Genomic DNA, 19,394 nt, shown 5'->3' with positions numbered 1-19,394 from the left:
CTTTTTTTTTTTTAAAAAAAAAAAAAAAAATAAATATATATATATATATATATATATATATATATGATAAAAATAAAACAAAAATATTATTATAATTTAAAATAACTTTTTTCTATTCAAATATATTGTAAAATACAATTTATTGCTGTGATCAAAGCTGTATTTTCAGCATCATTACTCCAGTCTTCAGTGTCACATGATCTTCAGAAATCAGTATAATATGCTGATTTGCTGCTCAAGAAACATTTCTGATTATTATTATTATCTATGTTGAAAACAGTTGTGCTACTTAATATTTTTGTGGAAACAATGATACACTTTTTCAGGATCTTTTGATGAATTAAGTTCAAAAGAGCAGCATTTATTTGAAATAACATTATTTGTAACATAATTGTCCTGCTTAATATTTTTGTGGAAATCGTGATGTATTTTCAAGATTGATGAATAGATAGTTCAAAAGAACAGCATTTTTTAAAATAGTAATCTCTGTAACAATGTAAATGTATTTCCTGTCACTTTAATCTATGTAATGCATCAATGCTGAATAACAGTATTAATTTCTTGACCCCATACTTTTCAATGGTACTGTAATTTTCAGTGGCCAAAGAGCAAAACTTGTATTGAAACTGGCAGGGGGAATTCACCGAGAATGAATTGTGCCTGATTCACTTTTCACAAATCGTGCAGATCAGTACTATTGTGTTTGACTATTCTGATGACGAAATACTGTATGAAACCAAACCATACTTTGACCTTTAATTTGCTTAGAGCAAATAGAGTTGCAATCTATAATGATCTTCTAGTATTATATATAGATGACTAGAATACTAGAAGATATCTATCTATCTATATATCGCTATCTCTCTCTCTCTCTCTGTCTCTCTCTCTCACACACACACACACACAACTGTTTGGTGAATTCTTTTAAAAAGCACAGTAGTGTTGTGCACTTGCTAGCTGTGTTGGGGAAAGTTAAAAGTAATGCATTACAATATTGCGTTACTTAGTTACTCTTTAAGGAACGATACCTTTGCATTACTTGGCGAATTTTAATAGCAAAACACCCAAAAGTTATATTTTTAGCAACTGTAAAGGCCCTTTCACACCAAAAGTGAAATTAATAAGCCTCAGGCTGAAGGAAGTGCCTCTGCACCTCACCTTTAATTTCTCTCATCATGGGGACAGGAGAGGAGTCAGTGAATAAATGGGAAAACAAAGTAACTGGCGTTGCTTATTTGAAAAAGTAACTCAGATTTTTTATTGTAAATTAAAAAGTAATGTGTTACTTTACTAGTTACTTGAAAAAGTAATCTGATTACGTAACTCATGCTACCCCCAACACTGTATGCTAGTGTTATCTAGTGTGCAATAGTACTGTACACAAGTAGTCGCACTTGCACATTTTTAATTCTCGCCGCTGAAAAAAGAGCTACATCTGCACTTCTGTGGGATGAACAAATATTTGTTGCTGCTGGTGTGTGCTGCAACATGATAGTTTTGATTGCTTAGCATATCTGCCAGTTCTCTTGACCCAAAGTTACTTGATTTCTGCTTTTGTGCTTCGAGCGATCTTCACCTGTGCCTGGAAGTGCCGGATAAAGAGAGTTTAAGAGCTCCGCCACTTTATCACCTAGATAAGGCCAACTTACCCAACCCGACTCTAACCACTGCACTCTCACTTTCTGTTCTGACTCATAGTATGCACCCCCTCTATCGGGAGGACGCGGTCAGGTTACTGCGCTCCACTAGGATGGCCCGTGCCTTCTCAGACGGGGCTTACAATAGCGTGGACAGGTAGTAAACCACAGCGGTTCACTCTCGTTCTCATGCTGCTCCATATTAGTGCTGTGGGTAGTAGTTTGGACTAGAGTAGCTAGTGGCACCTCTCAAAATGTTTCACATTTATGTAGGGCTGCACGATAACTGGTTAATCACGATTTTGCTTAAAAAAATATAATCACGAAATACTGTCATTTTATTATTATTTTTATAGATTTTTTTTACATTATTGCACTTTAATTTAAGCACTAATCAAGAGAATTTCAACTCGCGTGGTTTGCTCACGGATCAAGTCGCTGCAAACAGCGCAAAATGGCTGCGTGAAAGAAAGCTGACTGGCTGTATTACGCTTGTATTTGAGAAGAATATCTCAATGGAGATCGTTAAACTCCAACTTACATGTTTGCCAGTGTTTTCAGCTCATCAGCGCTTTTTCTGTAATGTAGAGAGAATGTGTGTGCATGGTTGCCAGTTTTCATTATCAATATGAAAAAAGCTCTGATTGGGGGATTTAAGCTCTTGAAATCTGGCAACCGCAACTATGAAAGCTTGTGGAGTCTTATTACTAGTGCAAGATAACGCAAATGCCAAATTAAAATGAAATGTTTTCAGGATAAATAACCGCTGATGATTATCCTAAGGGGATAGTTCACCCAAAAATTTAAATTTTGTCATCATTTACTCACCCTCAAGTATAGGCTATACTTGAGGGTGTATACTTGATACTTTATAGCCAAAAAAATGATCACAATTTCATATCATATCGGTATCAATAATTATTGTCATTTTTTAATAATCTTTTTTAAACAAAGAGCAGTAGATTTTTTTTTATTAACCACTGTATTTTTTACCCAATGTATTAAGACAAACAACAAATCATTTTAGTTTTAACAGTCAAACACAAAATACAATTTCAATGAATATCTATTTTTTTTATATATATTATATGCAGATTAAATAAGTGTTAAGGAAAGATTTGGTCTGTCTCCACAGGAGGTCGCAATGAGCAAAATAATGCACCGTATTAAATTGTTAAATTCAATGTCAATAAAAAAAGTACATAACATTTAAACTAACATAAATCAAATATAATTTCGTAAATTGCATAAACAAAAACTGCATCATGTATTTATGCGTAGCTTAATACAAATAGCCAAAGCGCCGATTACACGATTGCATTTAAAAACATATGAGACTCAGTGGAATGGAACATAATCCCCACAAATTCTCCAGACATGTTTTCTAAAAGTTGAACCTCTTTTAACTTTACATGGCTTTGTATTCATCTCTTGTGCGAGACGTGAGTGCAACATAGTTGTGCGTCTCAAAAATGTGCCGAATGCGTTCTGTGTGAATGGCTTAGTTTCGGTTTTAACCTAACTAAGATCTCCACATTGAGCTTCTATATTTCTCTCATTTCTTATGTTACTTCTATATTCATTTGGGTGAACTATCGCTTTAATAAATCAAGGGAAGTGGAAATCGTGATCACAATTAAAATGCGATTCATCGTGCAGCCCTACGTTGACGTCACCTGATTTACAAAGTGTGGATTAGGATCCATTTTAGGAAACTTTCCAATGGGCGGAAAAGGAGCCGATAACGGCGAATGTCATTTTCTTAAAGAAATGTGGTAAAGATTTGTAAGGCACTTTGGCTGTAGCATCAGTCTTCCGCCCATTGAGAAAGCTTTGTGCAGGAGCCTCTCTGGAGGATAACGTACATGATAGTGCTCAGATTGTAACTTTGCCAACTACACCACTAAGTACGCCAGCAATATTTCCCAAAGGAAATGTGTGCGGTGTGTCCTTAGCAGCTCCCACTCCATCCTTCCCGCCATGGTGTAATGAATTGTATCCTCAGCACTGCTCTTTGGATGGCTGGTGCTGTTTTGATGACTGATCTCTATAGTTCTTTCGGTCCCAAGCTAACTAGCGTCACTCTATGACAGAACTGCCAGTCAAAAAACTGCAAGCTACAGTGGATGTTCACCATGCTTAAATATGAATGTATTATTTAGATATGTGGGATTCCATCTATTCAGTATGTTTTTGTAGGCTTAGTGGATACTCAGATGTTGTGGATCTAGCCAGCTTTGGTTAGAGAGGCCCCAAGGTGCGATTCACATATAATTTATGCACCGTTTTCATATAATAATGAAAATAGGTGTGGTCACATAGCAAACTTTTGCAAACAAATAGGTCCATTGTCAAAAGTATAGTGATGTATGAAGCACAGCTCAAAATACGTTTATATACATCCAAATAATCCATTAGTAATCGGATTAATGACTCAGTAGGATTGAATAGCTTTCATGTAAACAATTGATCTGAACGAAATGTCGATTAGATTATAAGGGTCGGTGTAGACTTGAAATTGTCCGATCCCTGGGAATCAAACCCATGACCTTGGTATTGCTAGCACCATGCTCTTTTGTTTGAACTACAACTTTGAGCTTTTAATCAGTGACATTTGCTAAATCAAGCATCACTTTTACTATTGCTCATAGTAACTATTACATTTTGACACATACAAAAAGTTACCCCATGCATTTAGGATTGCTAATGTTGCATCATATTTATTTGTATGCGTTTTTATAGTGTTGCGCAGTATAACCAATCACACACGATTCCGTTGAGTTTAAGAATGCAATGGTCAATCAGAGGTAGTCATCTCTGAAACGCCTTTGTTTTGTGCACGCGCTCACTGACTGAATTCTGCACTCTCGCGAATTCTCTCATTATAAACAACAGAGTGCAGATGTACATGCAATGTAAGAGGTGCATTCATCATACAGTGCAGACACCTTCATTGATTGCCTAAAAAGATGGGTTTATGGTGTGCGTAGTTAATAGATTACACTAACATTAGGCTACTGTTAGCCTTACCCTGCAGTTGGTTCACACTACGCCTATGCCAAAGCAACATGCTAAAAAGCCACACAGAACCCCTTAGCAACTTTCTTGCAACCACCCACAACAGCCCTGTACTGTGGCACTGAGTTTTGCACAGGCAGCCTATTAATTCTTGAAAATCCTAGATTTCCTGAGAGATTTCCTCTAGCTCAAGCAGCAGACCATTGCACTTGCAACACCAAGGTCATGGGTTCGATTCCCAGGGAATGCATGAGCCAATAAAATGTATACCTTGAATGCAACATAAGTCACTTTGGATAAAAGTGTCTACCAAATACATAACGGGTGACACTTTAGTTTAGGTACCAATTCTCACTACTAACTAGTTGCTTATTAGCATGCATATCACTAGCATATTAGCTAATTATTAGTACTTATAAAGCACATTTCAATGCCTTACTCTGCACGACCATATTTTAGATCCCTTAAACCAATCCCATACCTAAGCTTAATAACTACCTTACTAACTATTACTAAGCAATAATTAGGAGCTTATTGAGGTAAAAGTCATAGTTTATAGTCAGTTAATAATGAGAATTGGTCCCCAAACTAAAGTGTGACCCATAAATGTCCCATTATGTTAATGTCCCATTCTCTTGGAAAAATAGTGATATATCACACCATATCATGAGAATGAATGAATATGAATATTGAGAATGGGTATGTGAATCTATAGCACCCTACGGCTGTATTGGCTTATTTTTGGCAAGTAGAGTTACGTTGTCACATAGGATCTGATTGTGTGTTATTTTGTGTTCAGGAGGATGAGGAAAGATAGGCAAATGTCTGCCTACAGTGACTCATTTGAATCTCCTGAGAGGTAAAATCTGGATACTTTACTTGAGACATGCATTCTGTTCATGCATTCATAATAGGCCTGTTTTATACTAGTTACAGACATAACCCTCACCCCTTGCCCTAACTCAGCTGTTGCTCATTCTAATCATGCTTTCCTTTCTTCATTTCAATCTATCGATCCTCATCCTCCATTTAAAGATATTACAATGGGCCCAATCATGTATCTACTCCATGGCCCAATCATGTCATGAATGGAACCAGTGCAGACTACAGGTAAGACTTCTGAAGAGATAAACACCCACAGCACATCACAAACGCTCGCCCTTTCTTTACTCATCTGTTATCAACTGCCAGGAGCAGATGCCACATTTATGTTCCCACTGAGGCTTTGTGTAGTAATGGATCCCAGTTATGGATTTAAAGCTCAAGTTGATTTATTTACTTTCTCAAATACTGATCTGTTGTGCCTTTTTAAGCAAATATATACTGAATAGCATGTACTAAGTGTGGCACTAACACACTGAGGTTGGTTTATTCAGTAGGACGTGTCCCAGGATAGAAATTGAGCCTTCTACAGATACGGAAAGGTATAGTTAAATTAAATGCAGTAGTTTCAGTGCAGACTCAAGTTGGATTTAGATGTTGTAGTTGTCCTGTGACCTTTACATTTTACAGCATTTTTAATGTTTTCGGGTATTCTGGCAGCTTTTCTGGTATAATGGCAGAAGCACAGTGAAAAACAAATAATATGTTGCTTCCTATATAAATAGAAGATTTCATAAACATCACTGGTGTTAGCTGAATCATCTTAGTGTCTTAGTATGGTAGCTAGTTTTTAGAATGTAATTATATTTAGTTTTAGTTAGTTTAGTTTGAACTAGTACCCGATTCTCACTTTGAAGAGTGCATTTTCAGTATATCCTTGTGAAAAAGAAGTACTCTTTTGGATAAATGTACTTATTACAAAAATATTATGCTTTAAAAATGCTTAAGTGTGATCTGAATGCAATGTTTTCAGACACTTTAATTGCATGTTAATCCAATTCAATGAAAATGTATTATAGTTTAAATGTATTTTAAATGCATTATTTTTCTTACTTAAGGAGGACTTTAGTACATCTTTATATGTAATTTCATAATTACTTCCAGTGACTTTGAAATATGGTTAAAGTGTAACTGCTGAATGTACTAACAAGCATTTATGGTAAAGCAAAATATAATTGAATGTCACTATTGAAACTTGTATGTCCTGTATTTAAGTATATTTGTAATTAATCATATGTGATGATAAAAGTGCAATTTAGTACATTTAAAACATGAACAAAGAGTATTAAAACATAATGATTTTAAATATACTTTAAAGTAAAACTTCTAATTTGACATTATTACAAAGTGCACTTTTTAAAAGTCTACTTAAGTGTGTTAAGAAACAGTCGTGAATAGTGTTACAAGTAACATGAGTTCAGATTACTTTTCTCAAGTAACTAGTAGTTTACTTTTAAATTTACAACAACAAATCTGAGTTACTTTTTCAAACAAGTAATGCCAGTTACTTTGTTTTCCCATTTATTCACTGACATCTCTCTTGTCCAGTGTTGAGAGGAATTGGGAGTGAGGTGCAGAGGCACTTCCTTCAGCCTGAGGCTTATTAATTTCACTTTTGGTGTGAAAAGGCCTCTACAGTTGTAATAAACATGCAAATAAGACAAATAAGCAAGCTCAGCACAGGTTACAAAAAGTAACGCAAAAGTAACGGAATGCATTACTTTCCATAAAACGTAACTACTGTAAGTAATACTGTACTGTAGTTCCTTTCTTGTTTTTTAGAGTAACGCAATATTGTAATGCATTACTTTTAAATGTAACTTTCCCCAGCACTTGTCATGAATATCTCTATTTAAGTACACTTAAGCAGCCTTTTATTTCATTAATATTATATTGTATTATCTGCAAGTACGGTTTTTAAAAGTATACTTTTAAGACTTGAAGTACACTACAAGCACATTCAATATTTTTTCACGAGGGTATATTATGTAATAAGGCTGTTTAGCAACTCCTTACGGTTATAAGAGCTACTAAATTAGCATTTTATGTTCTTCTCTTATGCACCTCTATAGAGAGGACAATATCCCAGAGTTCCCAGCTAACCATGAGCACTTTGAGGAAGATCTGAGGTAATACAGCAGAATTTGTGCGAGTGTTGCCATAGATAGAGTATATAGGAGTAGAGTAGACTGTAGACACGGGGCTTATAGTTGTGTTAGTATGAAATGTGTTCACTTGTTTTCTTTGCAGCAGCCTCCTGAATCTTCTTTTTGTTTGTTTCATGTCAAATTGTTGGTTAACACTTATTTTTGGTTGTTCCAGTTTAGTCCTTCGTTTTATGATTTCCCTGAGCAGCCAATGCTGAAACTTAAAGCCACTTTTGTTTGGTGTGGTAATTATTAGCCAAGCGATATCATTTCACAGGAGTGACCTAACAGCTGAGAGTAATTTTATGCCCTGTGATCCCATGATGCTCTGGGGCTCCGCTGAGCGTGGCTTTTTGACTAACGTTCTGCAGGTATAGCCGCAGCATGGTGGACAGACATGACCATTACAGGTCCAGGTCAGCTGACCAGCGGCCCATGATGGAGCGACCGGTCTACACGCGCTCCCGCTCGTCCGAGCGGCCCGACTCCGGCTACATGAGATCCATGCCGTCCTTACCGTCAGGGAGATCCGCCCCTCCCTCTCCTGCCTTAACGAGGTGACCCGACCCATCACAACAAGCACTAAAGCGCTAAACGAACCCATGCCTTCTGCTTCCTGTCACCTGGAATGCCCCTCTCTCCACATCCTCTTATTTTAACCCTGTGTTGTAACGATGCTGTTTATGATTTTATCTTCATTTATAGAGTAGAGAGTAGTGATGATGGTTGCTACTAACTTCTTTTCATTTGGATTATAGACACACCTGTTATATCCTCTTGAGATATAGAATGGTGTGTACCTGGCATCGTACAGTTTTGTTTTGACTTTTTTTTTTTTGTGTGTGTGTTACTAACACTACTTATTTGTTGTTTAACAGTTTATGCTTTGAGTTATGGGCTGTTATGAGTGCCGTGTGCTCATGCATTTAGGCCTTTTCACTTTCCTTGCAGCTTTAGCAGCCACAAGCACCTCTCCTGATGCTGACTCCATCACACCTTTTGAGACACCATAACACTTTTTGACTTACGATTTGCCCGGCACATCATAAGTCACTAGGAAATGATATAAATGTGTCAGATTTGCACATGAACTTTCACTGATGCGGTAGCTTTTGGATGTGCCACAGTTGACATTGAGATGTGAGCCACATGTACTGAAAGCTGATGTGACACTGAGCTCAAAAGGTGCTTTACAGATCATTGTGTTTACTGTGGAGTTGATGTGCATTTTAAACGTATGTATTCATATTTTTACGTGGCTAAAATGCACATGACTGTGACATATTTATTAAATGCATGCTTATATGGTCAGATGTTTTATTCTGACGGAATAATTCTGTCAAGAACATGCTAGGTCATATTTCACCACAAAATTGGAAGATAAAAGTAAGAAATTATTTTATAAAAATACAATTAAGCCTGTTTTAGATTCAGTAAGATTTTTTTGCATTGTGATTTTTAGTATGTGTCCAGATGGTTTATTGTGTATTCGTTTTAAATGTTGATTCTAATTTTTGTTTCTATATTATTTTTATTTCTGTATTATTACTATTTCATTTCTCATTTCTATTTCTATATTATGTGCAAAAAAAAACTTTTGCACATAATATGTAATAATAAAACAGACTAATAGAACAAAGGTGCTGGAATGGTTTAAACGGCTCATGAAGGCTTTTACAAATTACTTCCTCACAAATGAAAAATAAGTTTTCACCAAAGACTTTGCATTACTTAACTTTTAGTATTTACAAAATACATGGTTATAAATGTATATAAAAAACTTTTTTATGCAATTTCTTTCAGCAAATCAGTGTAAATGAAAAGCAATGCTACAAACACTAGTAAAACATTACAATTTAAATATTACATAATTACATAATATATATACAGTGGGTATAGAAAAGAGTCACCCCCTTTAAAATAATCACACTTTGTTGCTTTGCAGCCTGAAATGAAGACAGACACAGTTTTTGTTTTATCCAGCTGTATTTAATCAGTGCAACTCAAAGTGAAAGATATAACACCAATATGTCAGAAAAAAAACTAGAATCACTGAGTTGGAAAAAAGAATCACCCCCCTCCTAAAAATGACTTGTAAACTCAATCAGGTGTAGCTAATCATCTTCTCAATGGCACACAAACAAAGCCATTTGATTTTCAACTGTGGTCATTTTGATCAGCTCAGCATGAAAAGAGCTTTCCAAGAGCATTTCAGTCCTTGGAAGTGCAACTGAAGCAAACAATCAACTATGGGTGGCAAGGCACTGTCAAAAGATCTCCGGGATAAAGTTGTGGACAGGCACAAGTCAGGAGATGGATACAAAACAATTGCAAAGTCTTTATCAATGCCTAGAAACACAGTGAAGTCTATTATTAAGAAGTGGAAGGTATTTGGTACAACACAGACCCTCCCTGGATCAGGACGTTGCTCCAAACTGGATGAAAGAGCCGGAGGAAACTGGTCAAAAAAGTAATATTCAGAGAGGCGACCAAGAGGCCTACAGCAACTCTGAAGCAGCTGCAGGAATTTATGACAAAGAGATCATTGATCATTGTGTGCATGTGCCAACAATATCACAAATTCTCCACAAATGTGGCTTGTTTGGGAGGGTTGCAAGAAAAAAGCCACTCCTCAAGAAAGGCAACATGCAGTCACGACTGAGCTTTGCCAAAACACACCTTGAAGATTCTGAGACAGATTGAAATGTAATTATTTGGCCTCAGCACCAAACAATATGTCTGGCACAAATCAAATACAGCTCACCATCCAAATAGCACCATTCCTACAGTAAAGCATGGAGGTGGTGATATCCTGTTATCGGGTGTTTCTCTGCAGCAGGGACTGGAGCACTTGTCAGGATAGAAGGAAAAATGGATGGGGCAAAATACCGTCAAAGGAAAATCTGCTGCCCTCTGCCAAAAAGTTGTCAATGGAAAGAAGGTTTACCTTCCAACATGACAATGACCCAAAGCACACAGCAAAACTGACCACACAGTGGTTAAAGAAGAAAAAGGTGTATGTCCTTACATGGCCCAGTCAGAGCCCAGATTTAAACCCCATTGAAAATCTGTGGAATGACTTGAAGACTGCAGTCCACAAACGGTCACCATCAAATTTAAATGAACTTGAGCAGTTCTGCAAAGAATAGTGGGCAAAAATTACAAAGTCTAGATGTGCAAAGTGAGTAGAGACATATCCCAACAGATTAAAGGCTGTAATTAAAGCAAAAGGTGGTTCAACAAAATACTGACACACGGGTTGATCCTTTTTCCGTTATTCTGTTTTTTTTTTTTATGACATGTTGGTGTTATATCTTTCACTTGGATGTTATAAATACGGCTGGATAAAACAAAAACTGTGTCCGTCTTCTTTTCAGGCTGCAAAGCAACAAAATTTGATTATTTTAAAGTTGGGTGATACTTTTTAAAGGGAACGAGACTCTGTGTCAGAATACTTTGGGAATGCCTCTGTGTGACCACATTCTGAAGCATGTGTGGAATCAGTCCAATGGAGAAGTGAGACGTCACGAGCCGGGTGACGTGAGCAACCAGGAAGCTTAAAAGTGCACCCGGCACAGCGCATGTTAGCTTCTGATAGTATGAAGTAAGCCGCTATAGGGATGCAGGGACACCCTCAGGGAACTCGATCTGCATTGGAATGGTTTGGGAATGAGAATGCCCTTTGCGCCATACTAACAAGTCCCTGTCTGGTGTGTATCAGACGAGCACATCAAGATGAGAAGACTTGGGATCCTGGGGTTAGAAGCCAGGTCCAGATTATACAACTGAACAAATGTGTGCGGAGAGGACCAGCCCGCCGCATCACAAATGTCCTGCAGGGAAGCACCCACGAATAAGGCCTTGGAGGCCGCCATACTCCGGGTTGAGTGGGCTCTGACCCCCATAGGTGCTGGGAGGCCAGAGGACTCATAAGCAAGTGAGATGGCCTCGACCACCCACCTGCTCAGGGTCTGCTTGGTCACCCGAAAGCCCTTCTTAGGTGGATCAAAGCAAACAAACATCTGATCTGCCTTACGCCACTGGCCAGCTCTGTGGACGTAAGCGTCCAATGCTCACACTGGACAGAGAAGATTTAGCTTCTCCTGGTCAGCTTTCTGGAAGGGAGGAGGACAGAAGGCTTGCAGCACTATGGACCCTAGCATAGAGGTGGGCACCTTAGGGACATACCCGTGCCTCAGGTAAAGGAAGGCCCTAACCATGCCTGGGGCAAACTCCAGGCAGGAGGGAGATACTGACAGTGCCTGAAGATCCCCTATCCTCTTGAGTGAGGATATAACAAGGAGTAAGACCGTCTTCAAGGTGAAGAACATATCTGGAACCTCCTCAATGGGTTCAAAGGGGGCATTGCACAAGCCCTCCAGAACCACCTCAATGTCTGGGCACATTGGTGCACTGTGCTGGTCTCAGCCTCAAAGTGCCACGGAGGAAACGAGTACCGAGTGGGTTTCTTCCCAATGACTGACCACCCAGAGGGGCAGATCTGTACCAACTGGGCAGTTGACTGTATTTTGCAGTCGCTGACCGCACAAAGAGGTAAAATGTTTTCACTTCAGCACGTACTCTTTCCTTGTGGTGGAAGCTCTGGACTGGAGTATGGTCTCAACAATCTCAGTTGAAAGACTGAATGCTAAGAGCTGTGCCCCCTCAAGGCCACGCCCACAGTTTCCATAACTATGGGCGGGGGTGAAGGATGGAGCCCCCCACCTGAGAGAAGAGGTCCCTCCTGATTGGAATCTCCAAGGGAGAGCCATCGAGAAGGGACACAAGGTCCAAGAACCATACTTGGGCTGGCCACAATGGGGCTACTAGCAGAAGATAGAGCTGGATGCGTGAAGGAGAACCAGACCAGATGGTGTGTCATTTCCTGCGATGCAAATAGATCCACTTCCGCCTGGCTGGACCCCCTCCAGAGGAGCTCCACCACCTCGGGGTGGGGCCTCCATTCCCCGGGCCTCAGCCTGTCTAGACAGGATGTCTGCTCCCTAATTCAAGTGTCCAGGGATGTAAACTGCTCTGACTGAGAGGAGTTTTCCTTGGGCCCACAGGAGGATCTGGTGTGCCAACTTGTATATATATATATATATATATATATATATATATATATATATATATATATATATAGCATTGCAGTAATGAAAATAATAATTGTTTTTTATTTATTTATTTATAGTGAGAAGTTTTAGTAATGGAGGGGAGGGAGAGAATATGTATACTTTTGGTGGTAATTATGTCACATACAAAAATTGTCCTAAAATAGGCTGAAAAATACAATTTCTTATTTAGTTCTTTTGATATTGGAGTGAAATATGACTTGACTGGTGATATGAGCCTACAGTCTTATGTGGGTTGCTGTACAGCACATTGACTTACCTTATCTACAGGACATATATTTCACCAGATGATTTTACTTTCTTTTAGTTTTTTTTACTAACCCCAGAAAAAAGTGTGCCAAATATTGACTTGTTTTGTTTAATAGTATACAGTATGTGTCCCTTTTTATAGCATTCAAGTGAAGTGTGTTTTCTGACACTAATGTCTCATTGCTAAATGATCCTGCCAATGTAAAAGTAGTTAGAAGGTTTGTTTTATTAGTATGCTCTCACCAGTGTTCTGCTTTAGTCTAACTGTTTTGGGCAGGTTTATTACTCGACCACGAGCACTTCTTTAGATGTAGTGCTTTACGTTGATTCCTGACACACCATCTGTCCCGCAGGGCAAACATCCGAACGGGATCGGTCCAAACAAGTCCCAGCAGCACGCCAGTATCGAGTCGAAGAGGTCGGCAGCTACCGCAAGTCCCACCAAAGAGCTCTATGGACAGAAGTGAGTAGACAAACCAGGCTTCTTCCAGACTGCAGGGTTTGTGGCGCTTGGGTGGAAAACTTGAATAATTAGTTGGGTTTAGGGTCACCAGATGCCGTCCAGATGCATTTATGTGGACGATAAGAATAACCTTTCCATTGGATAACTGACAGAAATTCAACAAAGTAAATAATTATAACCTATTATTGCACAATAGTTATCACAAAAATGGCTTATGCAAAAACAACCATCTTGACCACAAAAGCCAGGTAAAGAATATTATGTTACAATAGAATAACACAACATGGATGTTTTTTCGCCCACCTTTTTCCCAGAAGATGACGAGGGCATTACTGAGCCTTATGAAGGTCTGTAAGCACTAGCTTCTGTGTGTTTAGCTTCGTCTCAGTCTTCTTTATTACAGCTTTATCATCTCCTCTGTTTGACTATACCTGTTAGCTCTGGTCTGTGAGCTTTACCTGTCATTGGTCTAGCTACTACCATTCATTTAGTGGACTGAACAGATGTATTAGTTTTTGCTTCAGCAATGTTAGTGCAATTAATAGTTCTGTACATGTATCATTTTCAATGTATGCTGTGTAGTCTGTGTACTTCGTCCATGTCTGGATTAATGTCCAAATCCGCTACAATGGATATTACAAATATGGAAGCCTGTTTATGCCACGAAATGGGTAATTTCAACTTTATCTCACAATTCTGACTTTGTTTCTCACAATTAGTACTTTTTTCTTGGAAGATGATAGAAGTAAACTCAGTGTAAATTCTGAGGGGAAAAAAATACCTAATTGGTCTCTAATTGGAAAATGCCAAATTGCGAGGTATAATTCCGTAATCATAAAAAAAAAAATTGTCAGAAAAAGTCAGAACTGAGTCCCAAGTGTGAGATATAAACTGGCCATTCTGAGATAACAGTCTGAATTACAAAATGTTAACTCAATATTATGAGATTCAAATTGCAAGAAATAATGTTAGAATTGTGAGATAAAATATTGCAATTACCTTTTTTATATTTTTTATTCTATAGTGTAGACAGGCTTCCATACAAATCTACATGCCCTTATTGAAATGTGTTGAGGTACTTGCAATTTATGTCAGACCTTTAACGTTAGTAACATCTTCTGACAGCATTTAAGTTGCTGAATAACCAAAGTAGTTCTTGTATGTTTATAGCAGAGGCTCAGCAACCTTAGAAGTGATAATCATTGGCATATGAGCAATGTTAAGTGATAAATATATATTTTTATTGTGTTTTCGAAATAGCAGTCTGCACTTAGAAGTGATCTTCTCAGTCACACAGTGATAGTTTATTGGTTAGTTCTTTGACATTTTGGTTTGTTTTCTCTTTTGATTGGCACAACTCATCAACCAATGAAGCAGGAACAGGGGCGGTACCTCAGCCTCCTGCTCCGCCCCCTGTTCGTTCCTCCACAGACTGTGGCTGTTAAATTATATTTAGGACACATGGGACACTTAAAATCAGGAAAATGCAAATATGATCTTGATATTCTGGCATTTACATCAAAGTTTGTTGATAGAATATGTATAGTACACTTCAATGAATCTCTACATTTTTGTTATTAAATTACTCAATTTGCAAAATTGTATTTGCATTTGAGGTTACTGTAGCATACTGTAGTTAGTATGTTTAGTGACCAAGTGGAGTAAATGGTATAGGACGTTATTTTAGCTTTTCTTTTCACATTTTTGTTGTTCTCATCTTCATTTCTGATGGCATACTTCTGTCTGTCTTTCTTACTCTCATTTCTGTCTGAATGTTGAAGTGGTGGGAGGGGCTTCACACCCCTTGGCCCCACCCCCTCCACCTCCTCAAGCCACACAAGCAATGGCTGGTAATGCTGTCGTTATATAGCAGACATAGACATTTGTCTTTATTAGTGATGCACCGAAATGAATGTTTTTTTTCCGAAATCAAAAATGCTTATTTAAAATTAGCATTTGCTTGGAATAACTGTATTCTATATAATATAATATTTTCCTGCCACTTGATTTATATATAAGTTACTGTATATATACAGTATATATATATATACTGTTATATGCAAGTCTATACATTACCATTTAAAATTTGTGGTAAGGTTTTTATTTATTTGTGGCAAGGTTACATTAAATTGATCAGAAATAACATTAAAAACTTTTACATTTCTACAAAAGATTTCTATGTAATAATAAGAAATGTATCTGTATTTTTGATCAAATAAATGCAGCCTTGGTGAAAATTAGAGACCTCTTTAAAAACCTAAAAAAATTATAAATCGTAATGACTCAAACTTTTGAATGATAGTGTACATATTACATAGTTGTATTACACAGAGTTTCTTAAAAAATGTTTTCCAAATAATAAAACAAGTATTATTAAATAAAGTAGTTAAAGTAAAAATAACTATATTATTGATGTATATATATATTGTTAACTTGATCTGTTAAAGTAGCCTTTAAATATTTAAGGCTTAGGATCTTTGTTTTTTTTTCATATTTTGGTGCATCAATACATTTCATAAATGTTCATCCATATGATCCTCTTGTTAATTTTCTTATGTTTCTTTTTGTCCACAATTCTGTCTCTGCCAATCATGTTGTCATCATCAAAGCTCATGTCTGGATGGAGCCTCCTGTCCTGGGCCCCAACATACCTCCTCCTGCACATGCTCCTCCCTCTCCTGCACTTGCCCATCTGCCTTCTTCAGTTGCCACTCCCCCACCCACACATGCCCCTCCCTCTCCAGTACATGCTCCTCCCCCTGCCCCAGCCCCTCCTCCTCCTCCTCCTCCACCCGCTGCTGCTCCATCATCAGCCTCACCGCTTATCCAGCAGGCTTCTGTGCCAGGTGTGTCAATCCAAATGAGTTGAACACAAGGACATGCCTGCGTTTGGAATGGAATACTAAATCATAGTATGTTAGAATCAGTAGTATGCTAGAAACGGCATACTGCACAAATCCAATAGTAAGAGTAGTATGCTGTTCTGAACATAGTCCAAGGGCCTGTTTCTTTACATCATTTATTTAGCTTTCAACAATATTTCTTTTTCATCTTTTGCCATTGCTTTAATAGTGTTGGAAGCTTCTCGTAAGCATGTGTGTGTGTGTGTGTTTTAGCACGTTTAGAGGGTACCTGTGTGTTTGTGGAAAACACTGATTTTTCGACTCACCCTTTGTTTATGTGTGTGTCATTTCCCACACAAGAATCCCAGGAAAAACCTGTAGCTCCCCCAGCTGTCAATGGGAGGAAAGGCAAGTGTGTGTGAGCGTGTGAATCTCTCAATGATGTTTTACTGTGTGTTTGTGTTGGAGAGATTTAGTACAAGTAGATGTCATATACATTTGCAGTACGTGACGGCTGCCATCCGATATATAGTGTGTTTATGCTATGATTGTGTTGGGGATGTCATCAAGAAAGCTATTTTGTTACTGAAAATGTTTAGAAATTCTGGTTTTACACCAAGCTGAACTATTGTTCTAGTTTTGTGGGATTAGCTATTATTTTAATTAAGAATAATTGGTTATTATTATGTTTTTTAAGCCACTTTACACACGTGGAAACTGAATACCATCGCTCACCTGTAGATGGCTCAATAGCACGCCTTTAAAAAGAAAAGAAAAAAATCAGCTTCACTTTCACAGTTAGAAATGATATAAATATATATATATATATATATATATATTTGAGGATTTTTACATTTTATATATTTATATATATAAGTAATAAAATAAATAACTACTAATAAATTACTAAAATAATAAATTGCTATTTTTTTTGTTAATTACGACAAGTGAAAAAATTAGAAAGTATTTTTCTTTTATAGATAGAGAGAGAAAAAATCACTGTATTTTTTAAAAAGTCTATAAGGGTGAATTGCATGTAATTGTAATTTGAACAGGCTAAATGTGCCTTATACAGTATGTGCGCTCTGCAGGCCTGAACTGTGCACATCTAATTAACAGCTTTGTTAAGCAGAAGCATTGACTCTTTCTCCTTGTGTTGTAACTTCAGAGGTCACATGGGAGGACCAGCAGAAGAAAGCTCCTGGTATGGCACAACCTGCGGTCTTCATCGGCCCTTAGTAGAGTAGATCGATCCTAGTGCACTTCTGAGGGATCTAGATTTCCGCTCTTCTTCTGCTTTGTAGCTCTCTGCTTTTGCTGCTCGTGTTGCTGCTGTGTTATTTGTTAAGGACCTTCTGTAGTCACGGCTCTATATGGCATGACAACTAAAATGTAGTGTTGCTTTTTGTGATCTTTGAACATCAACTGGTGATGGGGTGTTTGCCTGCTGGGAAGTGCCAACAAGTCTGATTTATTTTAGAGGAATTGATTTAAAAAAAAGAAAGTATAAGTAAAGACATTAAAGTATATTTTAGTTTACCATAAATATTTTTCAGTATATTCAGCAGTGCACTTTCAAAGACAATAGAATTAGGAAATTACATATAAAGTCCTACTTCAGTGGATCAAGAATCCATTGTTTACAACAGCATAATATTAACATAAATAGTATAATGCATTAGCATTATAGCAGATTTAGTTTTCATAACCTACATGGTGCAGCTAATTTAACAGGGTACTGAAGTATGCTGCGTCTCGCCTAGTGAAAGTCACAAGGATTTATGTATGGAACCAGTGATTATTATTAGTATCATCAGCCCAGTGTTTCTGTTTTTTATAGTGCAGATTGTGGCATCTGAATGAAGGTTCAAGTATAGATGTCGAACTGAACTGCTAATTTTTCTTTGGCGTCACTATGGCAACTTGAGGTAGAAGTAAGGTCACATTCATAGTCATTTACATGATGAATCAGTTCTCACTGATGTCTTTAGTCTATAAGATTTGGAGAATACAGTTTTCCTTTCTGGAATTATCAATACTTACAACTGATGTAAAGATGAAAAACAGAACAATAGAATAAACTACATTAAGCAGTACATTTACAGCACATGTAAAATGAAACTGGAGGCTTGTGGGATTTTGTTGTCAATTTCATGTTTTAAGATCTTTGATTGCTTTTCAAATGAAACTTATACAATAGTTTAAATGAGAGCAGAATTTAGGCAAAATAGCATGCGAGTCATTATAAATGCATTGTATACATTATAAGTTGTAGCGTTGCTTGTAGTACTTTGTGGGGAAAATAGTGTATCGATGGTGGTCTGTGTTTGTAGTGCGTGTTCAAATGAAACTGGAGGCTTGTGGGATTTTGTTGTCAATTTCATGTTTTAAGATCTTTGATTGCTTTTCAAGTGAAACTTATACAATAGTTTAAATGAGAGCAGAATTTAGGCAAAATAGCATGCGAGTCATTATAAATGCATTGTATACATTATAAGTTGTAGCGTTGCTTATAGTACTTTGTGGGGAAAATAGTGTATCGATGGTGGTCTGTGTTTGTAGTGCGTGTTTGAGATTTATGTACTTCATTCATCTGTGCTCATAGTATACATCGGTTCTTTGTTTTGATGCTTTACATCTTTTAAAGGGTTTTTTTTTTCTTCTGGTGCTGGATTTCTCTCGATCTGATTTAGCGTCTGTTTGTTTTGGCATGTTATGAGTGATGAGTTTCTGAATGGGAAATTCATCTAAACTCTGTTTGTGTGAGAGTGTGTGTGTGTCCATCATAACAATGTGTGTCATGTGTCTGTCTAAACTGTCTTGTTTTCCTCTCATCCGCACATCAGCTGTAGTGTCAGAGTCAACAGTGTCAGAGAGTGAAGATGCAGGTATTGTATACAGACTGACTTATGCTACCCTAACATAAAGCCCTTCAAAACAACTTCTGGAGACAAACTTCTGTGTGTGAGTGTGTGAGTGTGTGTGTGTGTGTGTGTGTGTGTGTGTGTGTGTGTGTGTGTGTG

At 37.5% G+C, this 19,394-nt stretch overlaps 1 protein-coding gene across 1 annotated transcript in view; it reads left to right on the top strand.

Annotated features, from left to right (window-relative positions):
- Window positions 1–19,394, top strand: part of LOC107569304 (regulating synaptic membrane exocytosis protein 2-like) — a 105,658-nt gene that overhangs the window by 43,299 nt on the left and 42,965 nt on the right. Inside the window, exons 18-28 of the mRNA XM_016255361.1 lie at window positions 1,510–1,794; window positions 5,455–5,514; window positions 5,691–5,765; window positions 8,056–8,241; window positions 13,419–13,528; window positions 13,843–13,875; window positions 15,310–15,378; window positions 16,138–16,374; window positions 16,732–16,779; window positions 17,540–17,575; window positions 19,218–19,259. Coding sequence (XP_016110847.1) covers window positions 1,510–1,794; window positions 5,455–5,514; window positions 5,691–5,765; window positions 8,056–8,241; window positions 13,419–13,528; window positions 13,843–13,875; window positions 15,310–15,378; window positions 16,138–16,374; window positions 16,732–16,779; window positions 17,540–17,575; window positions 19,218–19,259 — 1,181 coding nt within the window. The remainder of the gene's footprint in view (window positions 1–1,509; window positions 1,795–5,454; window positions 5,515–5,690; window positions 5,766–8,055; window positions 8,242–13,418; window positions 13,529–13,842; window positions 13,876–15,309; window positions 15,379–16,137; window positions 16,375–16,731; window positions 16,780–17,539; window positions 17,576–19,217; window positions 19,260–19,394) is intronic.

The sequence above is a fragment of the Sinocyclocheilus grahami genome, unplaced genomic scaffold (genome assembly GCF_001515645.1).
Source record: "Sinocyclocheilus grahami isolate Dianchi unplaced genomic scaffold, SAMN03320097.WGS_v1.1 scaffold1331.1, whole genome shotgun sequence".
NCBI classification, from domain to species: domain Eukaryota; kingdom Metazoa; phylum Chordata; class Actinopteri; order Cypriniformes; family Cyprinidae; genus Sinocyclocheilus; species Sinocyclocheilus grahami.
The sequence above is the reverse complement of the archived record's forward strand: the minus strand, read 5'-3'. Positions and strand labels throughout refer to the sequence as shown.